This window comes from Bombina bombina, chromosome 4, assembly GCF_027579735.1.
Source record: "Bombina bombina isolate aBomBom1 chromosome 4, aBomBom1.pri, whole genome shotgun sequence".
In the NCBI taxonomy this organism is placed as follows: Eukaryota; Metazoa; Chordata; class Amphibia; order Anura; family Bombinatoridae; genus Bombina; species Bombina bombina.
In genome coordinates this window covers 606,947,187-606,966,085 of record NC_069502.1, presented here as the reverse complement: position 1 = coordinate 606,966,085, position 18,899 = coordinate 606,947,187, and the positions used below count along the sequence as shown (strand labels likewise).

Sequence of the window (18,899 nt, the reverse complement as noted above, 5' to 3'; positions counted from 1 at the left end):
CTAATACATAGATCTATAGTAGCGCCTTGTATACCCTTTCTTTTCTGAGCAATAGTTATGGAAGACAGCTCTAGCAGCGGAACCCTGAAGTTGACAGAAAGGCCAATATCTATGGAGTTAGAGAAATTGAAACGGAGCATAAGAAGTATATCAGAATTTTGGAGGATCTAATGTAAGAAAGCAAATCATTTTAAAACGTATTATATATATACTGTATATATTATTTATGTATTTATTTTACCAGAAGCACATATATAGAATCTTATTTACATACTAAGGGCTAGATTACGAGTGGAGCTCTATTGTGCGCTTGTGCATTAACTTTGCTAGACGGAGGCTTTTTGCGCACGTCGGGATGCGCTTGTATTACAAGTTGAAAGTAAAAAGTTATTGTGCGAGTGAAAACCAGACGCATGCAAAAACAGAATTTATGTTTACCTGATAAATTACTTTCTCCAACGGTGTGTCCGGTCCACGGCGTCATCCTTACTTGTGGGATATTCTCTTCCCCAACAGGAAATGGCAAAGAGCCCAGCAAAGCTGGTCACATGATCCCTCCTAGGCTCCGCCTTCCCCAGTCATTCGACCGACGTAAAGGAGGAATATTTGCATAGGAGAAATCATATGATACCGTGGTGACTGTAGTTAGAGAAAATAAATCATCAGACCTGATTAAAAAAACCAGGGCGGGCCGTGGACCGGACATACCGTTGGAGAAAGTAATTTATCAGGTAAACATAAATTCTGTTTTCTCCAACATAGGTGTGTCCGGTCCACGGCGTCATCCTTACTTGTGGGAACCAATACCAAAGCTTTAGGACACGGATGAGGGGAGGGAGCAAATCAGGTCACCTAGATGGAAGGCACCACGGCTTGCAAAACCTTTCTCCCAAAAATAGCCTCAGAAGAAGCAAAAGTATCAAATTTGTAAAATTTAGTAAAAGTGTGCAGTGAAGACCAAGTCGCTGCCTTACATATCTGATCAACAGAAGCCTCGTTCTTGAAGGCCCATGTGGAAGCCACGGCCCTAGTGGAATGAGCTGTGATTCTTTCAGGAGGCTGCCGTCCGGCAGTCTCATAAGCCAATCTGATGCTGCTTTTAAGCCAAAAAGAGAGAGAGGTAGAAGTTGCTTTTTGACCTCTCCTTTTACCAGAATAAACAACAAACAAGGAAGATGTTTGTCTGAAATCCTTAGTAGCATCTAAATAGAATTTTAGAGCACGAACTACATCCAAATTGTGTAACAAACGTTCCTTCTTTGAAACTGGATTCGGACACAAAGAAGGCACGACTATCTCCTGGTTAATGTTTTTGTTAGAAACAACTTTCGGAAGAAAACCAGGTTTAGTACGCAAAACCACCTTATCTGCATGGAACACCAGATAAGGAGGAGAACACTGCAGAGCAGATAACTCTGAAACTCTTCTAGCAGAAGAAATTGCAACCAAAAACAAAACTTTCCAAGATAATAACTTGATATCAACGGAATGTAGGGGTTCAAACGGAACCCCCTGAAGAACTGAAAGAACTAAATTAAGACTCCAAGGAGGAGTCAAAGGTTTGTAAACAGGCTTGATTCTAACCAGAGCCTGAACAAAAGCTTGAACATCTGGCACAGCCGCCAGCTTTTTGTGAAGTAAAACCGATAAAGCAGAAATCTGTCCCTTCAAAGAACTTGCAGATAATCCTTTCTCCAAACCTTCTTGAAGAAAGGATAGAATCTTAGGAATTTTTATCTTGTTCCATGGGAATCCTTTAGATTCACACCAACAGATATATTTTTTCCATATTTTATGGTAGATCTTTCTAGTTACAGGCTTTCTGGCCTGAACAAGAGTATCAATGACAGAATCTGAGAACCCTCGCTTTGATAAAATCAAGCGTTCAATCTCCAAGCAGTCAGTTGGAGTGAGGCCAGATTCGGATGTTCGAACGGACCTTGAACAAGAAGGTCCTGTCTCAAAGGTAGCCTCCATGGAGGAGCCGATGACATATTCACCACATCTGCATACCAAGTCCTGCGTGGCCACGCAGGAGCTATCAAGATCACCGATACCCTCTCCTGTTTGATCCTGGCTACCAGCCTGGGAATGAGAGGAAACGGTGGGAACACATAAGCTAGGTTGAAGCTCCAAGGTGCTACTAGTGCATCCACTAGAGTCGCCTTGGGATCCCTGGATCTGGACCCGTAGCAAGGAACCTTGAAGTTCTGACGAGACGCCATCAGATCCATGTCTGGAATGCCCCACAAATGAATTATTTGGGCAAAGATTTCCGGATGGAGTTCCCACTCCCCCGGATGAAAAGTCTGACGACTCAGAAAATCCGCTTCCCAATTTTCCACTCCTGGGATGTGGATTGCAGACAAGTGGCAGGAGTGAGTCTCCGCCCATTGAATTATTTTGGTCACTTCTTCCATCGCCAGGGAACTCCTTGTTCCCCCCTGATGGTTGATATACGCAACAGTCGTCATGTTGTCTGATTGAAACCGTATGAATTTGGCCTTTGCTAGCTGAGGCCAAGCCTTGAGAGCATTGAATATCGCTCTCAGTTCCAGAATATTTATCGGGAGAAGAGATTCTTCCCGAGACCAAAGACCCTGAGCTTTCAGGGGTTCCCAGACCGCGCCCCAGCCCACCAGACTGGCGTCGGTCGTGACAATGACCCACTCTGGTCTGCGGAAGCTCATCCCTTGTGACAGGTTGTCCAGGGTCAGCCACCAACGGAGTGAATCTCTGGTCCTCTGATCTACTTGTATCGTCGGAGACAAGTCTGTATAATCCCCATTCCACTGACTGAGCATGCACAGTTGTAATGGTCTTAGATGAATTCGCGCAAAAGGAACTATGTCCATTGCCGCGACCATCAAACCTATTACTTCCATGCACTGCGCTATGGAAGGAAGAACAACAGAATGAAGTACTTGACAAGAGCTTAGAAGTTTTGATTTTCTGGCCTCTGTCAGAAAAATCCTCATTTCTAAGGAGTCTATTATTGTTCCCAAGAAGGGAACTCTTGTTGACGGAGATAGAGAGCTTTTTTCTACGTTCACTTTCCACCCGTGAGATCTGAGAAAGGCCAGGACAATGTCCGTATGAGCCTTTGCTTGTGGTAGAGACGACGCTTGAATCAGTATGTCGTCCAAGTAAGGTACTACTGCAATGCCCCTTGGTCTTAGCACCGCTAGAAGGGACCCTAGTACCTTTGTGAAAATTCTTGGGGCAGTGACTAATCCGAATGGAAGTGCCACAAACTGGTAATGCTTGTCCAGAAAGGCGAACCTTAGGAACCGATGATGTTCCTTGTGGATAGGAATATGTAGATACGCATCCTTTAAATCCACCGTGGTCATGAATTGACCTTCCTGGATGGTAGGAAGAATTGTCCGAATGGTTTCCATTTTGAACGATGGAACCTTGAGAAATTTGTTTAGGATCTTGAGATCTAAGATTGGTCTGAATGTTCCCTCTTTTTTGGGAACTATGAACAGATTGGAGTAGAATCCCATCCCTTGTTCTCCTAACGGAACAGGATGAATCACTCCCATTTTTAACAGGTCTTCTACACAATGTAAGAATGCCTGTCTTTTTATGTGGTCTGAAGACAATTGAGACCTGTGGAACCTCCCCCTTGGGGGTAGCTCCTTGAATTCCAGAAGATAACCTTGGTAGACTATTTCTAGCGCCCAAGGATCCAGAACATCTCTTGCCCAAGCCTGAGCGAAGAGAGAAAGTCTGCCCCCCACCAGATCCGGTCCCGGATCGGGGGCCAACATCTCATGCTGTCTTGGTAGCAGTGGCAGGTTTCTTGGCCTGCTTACCCTTGTTCCAGCCTTGCATTGGCCTCCAGGCTGGCTTGGTTTGAGAAGTATTACCCTCTTGCTTAGAGGATGTAGAACTTGGGGCTGGTCCATTTCTGCGAAAGGGACGAAAATTTGGTTTATTTTTAGCCTTAAAAGACCTATCATGAGGAAGGGCGTGGCCCTTACCCCCAGTGATATCTGAAATAATCTCTTTCAAGTCAGGGCCAAACAGCGTTTTCCCCTTGAAAGGTATGTTAAGCAATTTGTTCCTGGAAGACGCATCCGCTGACCAAGATTTTAGCCAAAGCGCTCTGCGCGCCACAATAGCAAACCCCAAATTTTTCGCCGCTAATCTAGCCAATTGCAAAGTGGCGTCTAAAGTAAAAGAGTTAGCCAATTTAAGAGCATGAATTCTGTCCATAATCTCCTCATAAGAAGAATCTTTATTGAGCGACTTTTCTAGTTCATCGAACCAGAAACACGCTGCTGTAGTGACAGGAACAATGCATGAAATTGGTTGTAGAAGGTAACCTTGCTGAACAAACATCTTTTTAAGCAAACCCTCTAATTTTTTATCCATAGGATCTTTGAAAGCACAACTATCTTCTATAGGGATAGTAGTGCGTTTATTTAGAGTAGAAACCGCCCCCTCGACCTTGGGGACTGTCTGCCATAAGTCCTTTCTGGGGTCGACCATAGGAAACAATTTCTTAAATATAGGGGGAGGGACAAAAGGTATGCCGGGCCTTTCCCATTCTTTGTTTACAATGTCCGCCACCCGCTTGGGTATAGGAAAAGCTTCGGGGGGCCCCGGGACCTCTAGGAACTTGTCCATCTTACATAATTTCTCTGGAATGACCAAATTGTCACAATCATCCAGAGTAGATAACACCTCCTTAAGCAGAGCGCGGAGATGTTCCAATTTAAATTTGAATGTAATCACATCAGGTTCAGCTTGTTGAGAAATTTTCCCTGAATCTGAAATTTCTCCCTCAGACAAAACCTCCCTGGCCCCCTCAGACTGGTGTAGGGGCATGTCAGAACCATTATCATCAGCGTCCTCATGCTCTTCGGTATTTTCTAAAACAGAGCAGTCGCGCTTTCGCTGATAAGTGGGCATTTTGGCTAAAATGTTTTTGATAGAATTATCCATTACAGCCGTTAATTGTTGCATAGTAAGGAGTAGTGGCGCACTAGATGTACTAGGGGCCTCCTGTGTGGGCAAGACTGGCGTAGACGAAGGAGGGGAAGATGCAGTACCATGCTTACTCCCCTCACTTGAGGAATCATCTTGGGCATCATTTTCTCTAAATTTTGTGTCACATACACCACATCTATTTAAATGAGAAGGAACCTTGGCTTCCTCACATACAGAACATAGTCTATCTGATAGTTCAGACATGTTAAACAGGCATAAACTTGATAACAAAGTACAAAAAACGTTTTAAAATAAAACCGTTACTGTCACTTTAAATTTTAAACTGAACACACTTTATTACTGAATATGTGAAAAAGTATGAAGGAATTGTTCAAAATTCACCAAAATTTCACCTTAAAGCCTTAAAAGTATTGCACACCAAATTTGAAAGCTTTAACCCTTAAAATAACGGAACCGGAGCCGTTTTTATGTTTAACCCCTATACAGTCCCTGGTATCTGCTTTGCTGAGACCCAACCAAGCCCAGAGGGGAATACGATACCAAATGACGCCTTCAGTAAGCTTTTTCTATGTATCTGAGCTCCTCACACATGCATCTGCATGCCTTGCTTCCCAAAAACAACTGCGCATTAGTGGCGCGAAAATGAGGCTCTGCCTATGATTAGAGAAGGCCCCCAGTGAAAAAGGTGTCCAATACAGTGCCTGCCGGTTATTTAACATAATTCCCAAGAATAAAATAACTCCTCAAAGCTATAAACTATTAAAAATGCTTATAAATCAATCGTTTTAGCCCAGAAAAATGTCTACCAGTCTTTAAAGCCCTTGTGAAGCCCTTTATTCTTATTCAATAAAAATGGCTTACCGGATCCCATAGGGAAAATGACAGCTTCCAGCATTACCAAGTCTTGTTAGAAATGTGTCATACCTCAAGCAGCAAAAGTCTGCTCACTGTTTCCCCCAACTGAAGTTAATTCCTCTCAACAGTCCTGTGTGGAAACAGCCATCGATTTTAGTAACGGTTGCTAAAATCATTTTCCTCTTACAAACAGAAATCTTCATCTCTTTTCTGTTTCAGAGTAAATAGTACATACCAGCACTATTTTAAAATAACAAACTCTTGATTGAAGAATAAAAACTACATTTAAACACCAAAAAACTCTAAGCCATCTCCGTGGAGATGTTGCCTGTACAACGGCAAAGAGAATGACTGGGGAAGGCGGAGCCTAGGAGGGATCATGTGACCAGCTTTGCTGGGCTCTTTGCCATTTCCTGTTGGGGAAGAGAATATCCCACAAGTAAGGATGACGCTGTGGACCGGACACACCTATGTTGGAGAAAAGATGAACTTCGAAAATTGCGACAGTGTTAAGGTATTCTCCCATAGACTTCAATGTAGCGCGCAAACTTTAATAAAAACACCCATACTCGCATGCTAACCCGACTGCGTTTATTCAAGAGCGCTAAACCCGACATGAATATGAATATTTAACATTGCAATGTTATTCACAAAGAAGAATGTTCTATTTATTCTGAAATACTGATATTTTTACACACACACACATATATATATATATATATATATATATATATATATATATATAAAACATTGGATTGTGAAATATTTACAGCACATACAAAAACATGTGTGTGTGTGTGTCTGAAAAATACATATATACACAAATAAATACATATGTACACACACACATACTGTATATACACATAATCCAAATAATGACAACAGGCTTGCACTCATATCCCCGAAACATCACATCACAAGTAAAGGCCCCTTAACACCTGAGACCTCATATTATTGAGCCCTTATAACTTTTTTATGGCAATTAAAAAAAAAAAGTATCATGAGTTATTAACTGTACTGTTAAAATGTATTTTTGATGTGTTAGGTGCAACATTTTTGTATCGTGTAACAGTTAACCAGAGCTCAGAAGTTACGCTTACCCGACACACGTTAAATGCGATTTTACTCAAGTGAACAAGTTTGCTTTCAACTCATAATACGCGCGCTATTTCCGTTGCATGCAAAGAGCCAAGAAATAACCCATATTGCTTGCGCACTATAATTAGTGCGTCACTCATAATCTAGCGCTAAGTAAGCTGCTAGGAAGTTCCCTGCTCTGGCCTCTGTAATAAAGAAGAAGAATATAAAGAGCTTACATTACTTACCCCATGGCAAACTCATCTAGATTTGTTTTTCCCATAAGTACAGCTCCTTGGTCTAAAAATTTCTGTACAACAGTCGCATTATAAGGGGGAATGTAGCCTTAAAAAAATCAGATAAAAAGAATTATTACTTTGTAACATAATACATTTTAGATTAGATTATATATTCAACCAATATTCAGCTTTGAACAATCTTAAAAGTGAGATGGAGAACATCAGTTCTGAGCTAGAAAAACCACAAGGCAACTTATAAAAAAAGGAAAATTTGTGTGTTATATATTAGTTTTTTAACAGACATGCTGCAAGCTTTTCATTTTTCACAATGATTTCCTAATCTTTAGTGATGCAAATAGAAAGAGGCATATGTGTGTAGCCACCAATCAGTAGGAAGCTCCTAGTAGTGCATGGCTGCTCCTGTGCCTGCCTATGTACAAACCGATACCAAGAGAACAGTAAAAGAAGTAAAATAAAAAATAAAAAAAAAATGTAAACAATAATAAATAATGTAGCAACGGTAGAATCTGATGGAGTTGTGCTGTGGATTGAAAATGTTATACTGCTCATATTGGGCCATATATAAGTTGACATAAAATGGGGCCATACTTGGGGGCGGAGTCTGGCCACGCTGGGACATGGCCGCTCAGTGAGGTTGCTCTGTGGGACCGGAGTCTATCTTGCACACTTGTAATTAGCCGTGGACAAAATACAGACACTCAGTGGTGTCGGAACACATGAGGAGCAGACCCGCCGCATTAGGGATAACAAACATGCCCTGATCAGTCCGCAAACACCCGAAGTGACTCACAGTGCTCAGGAGATAGCGGTCGCCATCTTGGATTTTTCCCCACGAGGCTCAGGCAGTATACGACTGCAACAGGACCAGGTACAATTAAAGTGGGCACTCAAAATGTTACAACTCTTCAGGCACAAGGGCTAACACACATGTAAGAGACTTTACCCATATTGTACGTTAGCACAAATAATAATTTAATCGGCATATACCTGCTCATTAGTAGAGGTTAACAGAGCTTATATATTCTTCCCATCTGTGGACATAATTTATTTGTCAAACATACTGCAAAGCATATGGGACATGTCGCTAACCAGTGGATCTGATGTTACAAGTATAAGGAAAACCTGGATATAGCTCTTTGTCTTTTTTCTTCTTTTTTTAAATAAAACAAAGAACAAAAATGAAGCTGCTCTTTTCTGAGGGGGGAAAACAGATACGGAAGTGAAGATACACATTAAATAGCATGACAAGTACATATGCTTATATCTCACATATACTGACTGCTTGTCAAGAAGAAACATCTGGGATGGCTTGTTGTGTTTTATAACTAGGCTTATAACTTTAGGGAGCAATGTGCCATTTCCTACTAGCAAGTCAATAATTGAATAGTCGGTGCTGCTTTAATCTCTATGTAGTATAAATATATATCTGGAACTTTTTTTTTTTTGCAACCTCACTGCGGGGGCTGCATCTGGTGTCTCTAAACAGTTATTACAGTGAAGATATATACCTTATATTTGAAATCTCAATAATGTCCTCCAGACGGCAAACAAAGCCAGATAAACCTGCAAAATCACAGCATACCACACCCAAATCAGTCTCAGACTTTTTCCAGTCTCAAGATAGAGAAAGCACAAGCCAAGAACCAGCAAGCTCGAAACACACTGACAAAGCGCCAATGTCAGGAGACACCATGGCGGATCAACAGCAAGATCAATTATCACAAATTCTAACCAGGTTGAATGATCTACCATCTAAAAATGATATAGACTCTCTAAAGGATCTGATTAAGACAGAGATTTCCGATCTGAAGAAAGACATCACTGATATCGGCAATAGAGTGGATAATTTGGAGACATCATTGGACATGACGGCACAAGAGATGAAAGACATTACAGAATCTCAAGAGCAGCAATCTCTTTTAATTCAAGATTTGAATGTTAAACTCGAAGATCTGGATAACAGAGGTCGAAGAAATAATTTGAGAATTAGAGGGATACCTGAGTCTATTGAGCCCTCCGATCTGGAAGACTATCTACAATCACTCTTTCACCATCTCACGGACACCTCGGATACCACATCCTCTATACCGTTAGAGAGAGCTCATAGAGCTCTGAGAGCAAAACCTTCAAGTCAAGCTCCACCACGAGACGTTATTATTAAATTCCTTAGCTTTAAGGATAAGGACATTATTTGGCAACACTTTAGAGATAACCCTAATCTTAAATATCAAGATCATGAGATTCAGGCATACCTGGACCTAAGTCCTATCACTCTCCAAAAAAGAAAAGACGCTAAATTTATTACATCTACTCTACAAAAACACAACATAAGATACCGTTGGGGATACCCTTTTGCTCTCATCGTATCACTTGAGGGTAAAACTTGGATCTACAGAACTTTGAATGACCTGGACTCTTTTTCCAAAGGCATTAACCTTGAAATTCCTACCCCTTCAATTCAGGATAACACACCTGCTACAAGCGGGATGACATCTCGTCCGAAAGAAAGGAGACCTGAATGGAACATTGTTCAGTACAGGAAAAGGCCTCCCAGACAAATGAACTCTGACTCAGTTGCCAAATCTAATCTCACCACATGATTTCTTGGAGGTCTTAAAGCTGAATCTCACAAAGACTAACTGCTCATAACTGGGCAGTCTATATCCTTTTCGTAATTCTCTGACGAGAAAAAAGAAAGAAAATGTTTTGCTTACTGTTACTGTTTTTGTGTTTATTGTGTTATTTGATTGTTCTTCCGTTGCTATATATTATGTTCTTCTTCCTCTAGATACATGTTGCATATTCTATGAACAACAGTTAGCAGAAATGTCTCCAGGTTTTGATACTTTATCTAGCACCTATTAATCAAGACAAAATAGTAGTGTCATTAAGGTAGAAAATAATTTTGCCCTGAATATTTGAGAGTTGTGATAGAGTATTTTATGCGTGAATTAGCCATGTATTTACGGATAGATATCTAAATTTTAAAGTTTAGTTAATATTGTGCAATTTACTGGTTGATGTATTTGTCTCATATAAATAGGACTGTCTTAGTACTAACCTATGTTTAATGAAGACTTTTTTAGAACATCTTCTCTTAACTCCCCTTATTAATAGTAGAATCTCTGGTACCCAACCCCTGTTTCTACAAACTGTATATGTATCCTTTTTTTCACTTTGTCGAATTCTTTTTATCTTTTACTCTTTTTTTCTTTCACTCTTTTTTCACCCTTTGATTGTCATTCCTTGATAACTTATAGCAATCAGAACAATACTTCAAACAAGAGTACTACACTTTGTAAAATAAGAACCTTATACCCAACCAACTTTTTCTATGACAGATAAACAAATTAATCAACTCCGGATAATTTCCATCAATACCAAAGGTCTAAATTCTCCCTTAAAAAGAAATTCAACTCTCTCTGACTTTAAACAACATAGGAGTGACATAGTCATGCTTCAAGAGACGCATTTCAAAAGAGGTAGGGAACCACAAACTTATAAATTTAAATTTGGCCAATGCTTTTATTCTTCCAATACAACAAAGACAAATGGGGTAGGGATTCTGATTAAAAGCAATATTCCTTTTCAGGAGATTTTTACCCACAAAGATAAGGAGGGAAGATTTATAGCAGTTACGGGTAAACTGTATGGTAAGCTTGTAACCTTAGTTTGTGTATATGCCCCAAACACACAACAACACCTCTTCTTTAAGACGATAACAAATAGATTGCTTGACAATGCAAAGGGAGCTTTGATTATTGGAGGTGACTTCAATACACCACTCAATCCACATATTGATTGCTCTACACACTCTTCGTCTATCCCATCCAAACGAATCGTAGCAATAAAACAGAACATGAGGGACTTAGCAGTACACGACGTGTGGAGATCTCTCAATCCACATACAAGAGACTATACATTCTATTCTGCTCCGCACAAGTTATACTCTAGGATAGACTATCTGTTCATGGATGTTACTAGTTTCTCCTATATAGTACAAAGCAAGATCCTAACATGCACATGGTCAGATCATTCCTTTATGAGTTGTAGTCTAAATTGGCCCAACATCTCCCAAAAAACATTTAATTGGAAATTTGAATCCTCCCTATTAGAAGACACACTAATAAATGAAAAATTGGGGAAATCTTTAGCTGAATATTTTGAACTAAACTCATCTCCACAAATGGACGAAAGAGTTGTGTGGGAGGCACATAAAAGTGTAATTAGGGGTGAATGTATTAGCCATAAAAGTTTTCAAGTCAAGCAACAAAGAGCTAGATTAGAAACAACATTACAACAAATTACTGCTTTGGAGTCCCAACACAGACAGAACCCGGGAGATGAACCTGTGTATACCGAACTCTGTAATAAAAGACAAGAAATGAACTCTCAACTCCTACATAGATACAAGAAAAATGCCCTCCCCCTTAAACAAGTTTATTTTGATAGCGACAATAAGAGTGGGAGATTCCTAGCTAGGAAACTACGTAGACGAACAAATAGATCCTTTATTATGTCAATTAAAAATGCGAAGGGTTCCACATGTTCCAATACCACTTCTATAGCTAACGCATTTCGAGAATACTTCGAAGGTCTGTATAATTTGAAAGACTCTGACCCCATAGTCACTAGACGCGATGACTCCTTTAGCTCCCATATCAAGAGATATTTAGATAACTTACAGATCCCCACCTTATCAAAAGAACAACAAGAACAATTAGATAGACCAATCCAAGTTAAGGAAGTTATTAATGCCATCAAACATTTACCTAATGGTAAAGCGCCAGGGCCAGATGGCTTCACCAATCTGTACTATAAAAGCTTTCAACCCATAATTGCCCCCCAGTTATGTAGAATGTATAACGTTATAAATGATGCCACTCCCTTCTTGCAACAATCATTGGAGGCCACAATAGTATTATTGCCCAAACCTGGGAAACCTACAGATATGGTTACGAATTACCGACCGATCTCTTTGCTAAATAACGATTCAAAGATCTTTGCCAAGATACTTGCAAATAGATTAGGCCCTATCATGCCCTACTTGATACATGGGGACCAAGTTGGTTTTGTTATAAATAGGGAGGCTAAAGATAACACAATTCGTTCCCTTCATTTAATCCAACATGCGCTTTCTTCTGATTCGCAAATAGTGATGGTATCCACAGACGCTGAGAAAGCGTTCGATCGGGTAGATTGGACGTTTCTGCACCACATCTTGGAGAGATTCGGATTTGGCAAGGGTATTTTAGGGAAAATCTTTGCATTATATAATGACCCAAGCGCGCGCATTCTGGTAAATGGAGATCTCTCAGCCCCCTTCTATATTAAAAATGGCACCAGACAGGGATGTCCCTTATCACCCCTACTGTTCGCATGTGCTATAGAAATATTGGCAATAAAAATAAGGGAAAATAAAAATATTTGCGGTCTAACCCTTCAGAACCATACCTATAAACTTTCGCTATTCGCGGATGACATCTTGTTTACATTGTCATCACCTAGCCAGTCAATCCCTGAACTAATGAAAGAACTCCATGATTTCAGAATTGTATCCAACTTCCTAATTAATCAATCAAAATCCGAAATCATGAACATTAACTTGTCTAAGGAAGAACTTAACCTTACGAAACAAATCTGCCCCTTTCGCTGGCAATCCTCTTCTATTAAATATCTAGGGATTTTCTTGTCACATAATCAGGCTGACTTATTAACTCTTAACTATGAAACTCTTAAAAAGAACATTGTAGCAGACTTAAGCTCTTGGAGATCTAAACGCCTTAGTTGGCTAGGGAGAATGAGCACAATCACTATGAATATACTGCCCAGACTTTTGTACGTTTTCCAGACGGTACCAATCCCCCTCCCTCCATCCTATATCCCCTCACTATAGAGAATAATTAATGACTATATATGGGATAGGAAACATCCCAGAATTAATAGAAAGTTAATGACTCTCCCTAAAGAGTCGGGGGGTCTGGGTGTTCCGGATCTAGAGAAATATAGACAGGCGACCTTCCTACAGCGGGTAGTAGACTGGAACACTAATTACCTTGACAAAATTTGGGTGAGGATTGAACACCAAATGCATCAGTGTTCTCATCTGGGTTCTCTGTGTTGGCTAGATGGCTCTGAAAGCCGTCTGAGAATGGTGGGTAATTTTATTACAGAGGAGACATACAAAATGTGGAATAGGCTATTAGTAAAATATCCCATGCTATCCTCTATACCATCCCCATTGACACCTTTGCTTGGAAATTTAGAATTTCTTCCAGGATTGGGACTTGCTAAATTAGACCCCCTGGACAAACGGAGCAACTTACCGTTTTTTGTTTTATCAGAGGGAGGCAAAATGCACACAAGGTTGAAACTCCTAGACGATGACCTACATCTATTTAATAATTGGTTTTTCTATTTGCAAGCACACTCTTTTCTTCAGAACCACAAAGGGAAAAATAATCTGTTGAGATCACCTACCAATTTTGAGAAACTATGCATGTCTACACAACCGATTAGACACACTCTATCAATTATATACCACATGTTACAACAAGAACCGTTAGGCCTAGAACACCATTATATTCAAAAATGGGAATCAGAGTTGAATCTTAGTATCTCCCCAAAGGAGAAGCATATGATATTTAAAAGAACAATGAAAGCTTCCACATCAGCTAGAATATTAGAAATTAATTTTAAAATACTACACCGTTGGTATTATACCCCTACACGTTTAAAAACCCTATACCCTCAAAGATCAGATATATGCTGGCGTTGCGACAGAGGGAGAGGCACTATGGGACATATATGGTGGTTATGCCCAAACATTTCCCCCTTCTGGAGAGATGTTATAAACCAAACGGAGAAGATGCTGGGAATCACTATCCCGCAGGACCCGTTAGTCTGGCTCCTAAATAAACCTCCCAGGAGACTATTGGCAACACATTTGTCCATACTTCAAATTGCTTCCAATAGCGCTAAGACCCTAATAGCAAAATTTTGGAAACAATCCTCAACCCCAAGCATTGCTCAGTGGATTGACACAATGCATAAGACTATTCAACTAGAGGAATACCACTACATGAAATCACTACGCATAGACTTCTTTCATGAGATTCTCTTTATTTGGGAAGATTATATATATAACAAATATGATAATTAAATAGATATTGAAGTCCGATGGCTTGCGATAGCAGGGTATACGAGAAACTTGAAGTCTGAGTTCCATGATCTAAATGACAATCCTTCTCTTCTCTTCTTTCTTTTTCTTCTTTCCTTTCCTCTTTTTATGTCTTTCTCCTGTAAAACTAAAATTTTGACGAGGTTATGGTTTTTAGTTAATGGTCAGGTTTCTATATAACATGTTATGTTGGAAATATGTCTAATTGTGATATGTACTTGACCACGTATTACGATTCAATATATGATCTGTTATACCTCAATAAAAATACTTAAAAAAAAAAAAAAATGGGGCCATACTTGACCCCATCGCCGTGCCCAAAATCTGAAGAAAAAACACCCATACCTCGATTAAGACGTTTCATCAGGTCTGCATGTCTACATTGTCTGATATCCATTCTAAGATAGCTCCTGGTAAAGAAAATCTAACTCAGACGGAAAGGCCCGCCAATAAGGGTGGGGCCATAGTCGTTCTTGACTATGCCAAATATAGAATGGAAGCTCACAGAAAATTATACGACTGGGTTACGTATAGTAAACTGACAGGGAACCCTTCTTCAGGCTTTAAGAAAATGGTTGATGATATCTTGGGAATGGCACATACTGCTAACATCATTGATGATGACACAAGGGCATTTTTGACAGTTGATAAACCTATTTGCCCTATTTTATACTTGCTTCCCAAGATCCACAAGACCTTGGATAATTCCCCTGGCAGACCTATCGTCTCTGCCAGAGGATCTCTCTTTCAGCCATTAGCTGAATATATTGATCTTTTCCTACAGCTGGTAGTACAATCCACTAAGTCATACCTGAGAGACTCTTTTGAATTAATCAATCTTCTGAAGACTCTTGACATTAATAGAGAGTTAGACTTACTCGTCACTATGGACGTAAGTCTATATACTGTGATTCCCCATAAACATGGGGTACAAATGATAAAGGAGCTATTTATCAATAGTGAACATTACTCTGGTCCCCCCATTGAGTTTCTGTTTAATCTGATCGAGCTTTGCTTGGGGGAAAAAAAAAATGTAGATTTGAAAATTAATTTTTTCTTCAGATTTTGGTCACGGCAATGGGGTCAAGTATGGCCCCATCTTATGCCAACTTATATATGGCCCAATATCAGCAGTATAACATTTTCAATCCGCAGCACAACGCCATCAGATTCTACCGTCGCTAGAATGGAGAGGTACATCTGAATCACTTACAGAGTGGTTCAATGCGCTCAATTCACTTGAATCCACTATTAGATTCAAGATGGAATGGAACCATCAGGAAATCCATTTCTTGGATTTAGAAATATACAAGGCTGACATAGGAGGTAAAAGCAGTTTGCAGACCACTTTGTATCATAAGGATACTGATAAAAACTCTATTCTGCACTATGATAGTTTTCCCCCTTACACTCAAAGGAACGGTGTCAGTTTCTCGCAGCTTCTGAGGGTCATCAGGAATAACACAGAGGGTTACCGTAAGGACTTCCAGCTACAAGAGATGGCCCAAAAAAAATTTACAGCAAGGATACCCTCCACTACTCATTGAACAACAACGTTTGGTTGCTGAGCAACAAACACAAGAAAATCTTACTGTGAGGAAAGTTAAAAGGAAGGAAGCTCCACGATGGAACTTCGTGACTACCTACACTCCGGGCTCGGAAGTGGTAGCAGCCACCATTAAAGATAACTAGAAAATAGTATCTAAGGATATGAGCTTACCCTTCTATGATTTACCTTTCCCCAGGATGGTGTACAAAAGGTCTAGAAACCTATGAGATCTACTGGTGATCAATGATCCGGTGCACTGCTATGAACGCAAATCTTGGCTGCCTAAGGCACTGAAGCCTTGTATATAGCATCAATCAATACATAGTTGCTCTATCTTACTAACAGCAGTAAGCACTTGCTTTATTGTTATACATTTTTATATCTTTTTAGATCATTGTGTCCTCTCAGCCTGTTTTCATGTGGTTAGGCAGCACCAATATATATGGGGTGCTTTTTCTTTTAGATTGCCCCCCGGATCCGCTGTGATACGCTAGACTTGTTTGTGAACGGTGGTTTGTTTACCGTTGCCATGACAACGCTACAGCTGCCTCTGTTCTCTGTGGCTGCCGTAGATGACGTCATCGGCTGGCGCGGTTGCGCTGTCAGTGTTTGCAGCGTGTTCAGGCAGATGGCGTCCTGCGATGGGGTGATGTTTGTTTTTCATTTGTCAGATGTTTCACATTTTTGTAATTATGTGGGGTATATTTGGGGGTCTGGTTGGGTACATGTTACATCTATTATGGGCTCCGTTTCATATAGGTTCAATCCTGAACCGAAACATTATGGGATAAGGCCCTGTTTTTGTTTATGCACCTTGTGGATTAAAGCACTTATTTGCATCACATCCTGTGTTGCCTGCTTCATTTCAGTATTACCATCTATCTGTAGCCAGGTTTGGTATACTGTGAACCTTTTGTATTCACTCTAACTAGCAGTGCACCAGGCAGTTACTCTGCATGATGTGTGCCACTTGCTCTACACATTTATATATATATATATATATATATATATATATATATATATAAATAAAAGTATGCAATTTTTAGCCCCGCCCCATGACGTACAGGAGGGCCGCCGACTTGCCGTGCCCGCCTTGCGACATTGAGCCAACTTACCGGGGAGCGCTGTGGCTGATGCGGGTTACAGGGAGTGGGGTGCGCTGTGGCTGATGCGGGTTACAGGGAGGGGGGCTGACTTACCGGGGAGCGCTGTGGCTGATGCGGGTTACAGGGAGGGGGCCGACTTTCCCGGGGAGGGCTGTGGCTGATGCGGGTTACAGGGAGGGGGGGGGTGCGCGGTGGCTGATGCGGGTTACAGGGAGGGGGGTGCGCTGGGACTTATGTGGGTTGGGGGCTGATGGTGGTTATAGGCGGTGCTTATGATGTTAAAGGGGGGTGCTTATTAGGGGGTTACAGTGGGAGCTGATGGGACTTATGTAGGTTTCAGGAGGAGGGCTTATGGGGGTTACAGGGGGTGCTGATGTGAAAATCGCGATTAAATTGATTTTCCCCCCATATCGCCCAGCACTAATTTATATATATATATATATATATATATATATATATATATATATATATATATATATTTGCAAACAGAAGAGAGAAGCGCTCTAACAGGAACGAACAACAGCTCATCAGCTAGTTCTCTGGTGATCTACCACCTGGAGCAGCCTCTTTTAGACCAGTGTGCTTTTCACATTGGAAAACTATCCTGAAGCATATCAGTCTGATCCCGCCAGTTAAGGTCAGTCCAGCCCCGAAATACCAGGCAATTCTCCTCTGAACAAAGAACATGACAACCCCAGACGATCGTTTCGGCCTCCTATGGGCCTTGTCAGTGAGGTGAAGCCACATTCATCTAAGCAACACTGGGCAAGAAGTCCATATCTGGTTGCCCCCATCACCCATAGGGAGACTCCCCCAGGGTCATAATTAATTTGCATACAGAAGAGAGAAGCGCTCTAACAGGAACGAACAACAGCTTATCAGCTAGTTCTCTGGCGATCTACCACCTGGAGCAGCCTCTTTTAGACCAGTGTGCTTTTCACATTGGAAAACTATCCTGAAGCATATCAGTCTGATCCCGCCAGTTAAGGTCAGTCCAGCCCCGAAATACCAGGCAATTCTCCTTTGAACAAGGAACATGACAACCCCAGACGATCGTTTTGGCCTCCTATGGGCCTCGTCAGTGAGGTGCAGCCACATTCCTCTAAGCAACACTGGGCAAGGAGTCTACGCTTCTCTCTTCTGTATGCAAATTAATTATGACCCTGGGGAAGTCTCCCTATGGGTGATAGGGGCAACCAGATATGGACTCCTTGCCCAGTGTTGCTTAGAGGAATGTGGCTTCACTTCACTGACGAGGCCCATAGGAGGCCGAAACGATCGTCTGGGGTTGTCATGTTCCTTGTTCAAAGGAGAATTGCCTGGTATTTCGGGGCTGGACTGACCTTAACTGGCGGGATCAGACTGATATGCTTAAGGATAGTATTCCAATGTGAAAAGCACACTGGTCTAAAAGAGGCTGCTCCAGGTGGTAGATCGCCAGAGAACTAGCTGATGAGCTGTTCGTTCCTGTTAGAGCGCTTCTCCCTTCTGTATGCAAATATATATATATATATATATATATATATATATATATATATATATAAAAATTCGGGCTGGGCGATATGGGGGGGGAAATAATTCTGTGTAATTTAAAAGGGACATAAAACCCAAAATTTCCAGTTCACATCTATTATCAAATGTACTTCATTCTCTTGGTATCATTTGTTAAAGTAGCCACAATGCATTACTTGGAGCTAGCTGAACACAACTGGTGAGCAAATCACAGCAAGTATAAATTGGCAGCAATCAATCAGCAGCAAGCTTCCACTGCTGTTTCTGAACCTACCTAGGTATGCTTTTTAACAAAGGATATAATGAAAAAAAAGCAAATCAGATTACAGAAGTAAATTGGAAAGTTGTTTAAAAATGGTATTCTCTTATCTGTATAATGAAATAAACATTTGGGGGTT

At 40.8% G+C, this 18,899-nt stretch overlaps 1 protein-coding gene across 1 annotated transcript in view; it reads right to left on the bottom strand.

The window, feature by feature from the left end:
- Positions 1-18,899, bottom strand: part of QRSL1 (glutaminyl-tRNA amidotransferase subunit QRSL1) — a 131,670-nt gene that overhangs the window by 102,089 nt on the left and 10,682 nt on the right. The window contains exon 4 of the mRNA XM_053710593.1: positions 7,143-7,239. Within this exon, the coding sequence (XP_053566568.1) occupies positions 7,143-7,239 (97 nt within the window). The remainder of the gene's footprint in view (positions 1-7,142; positions 7,240-18,899) is intronic.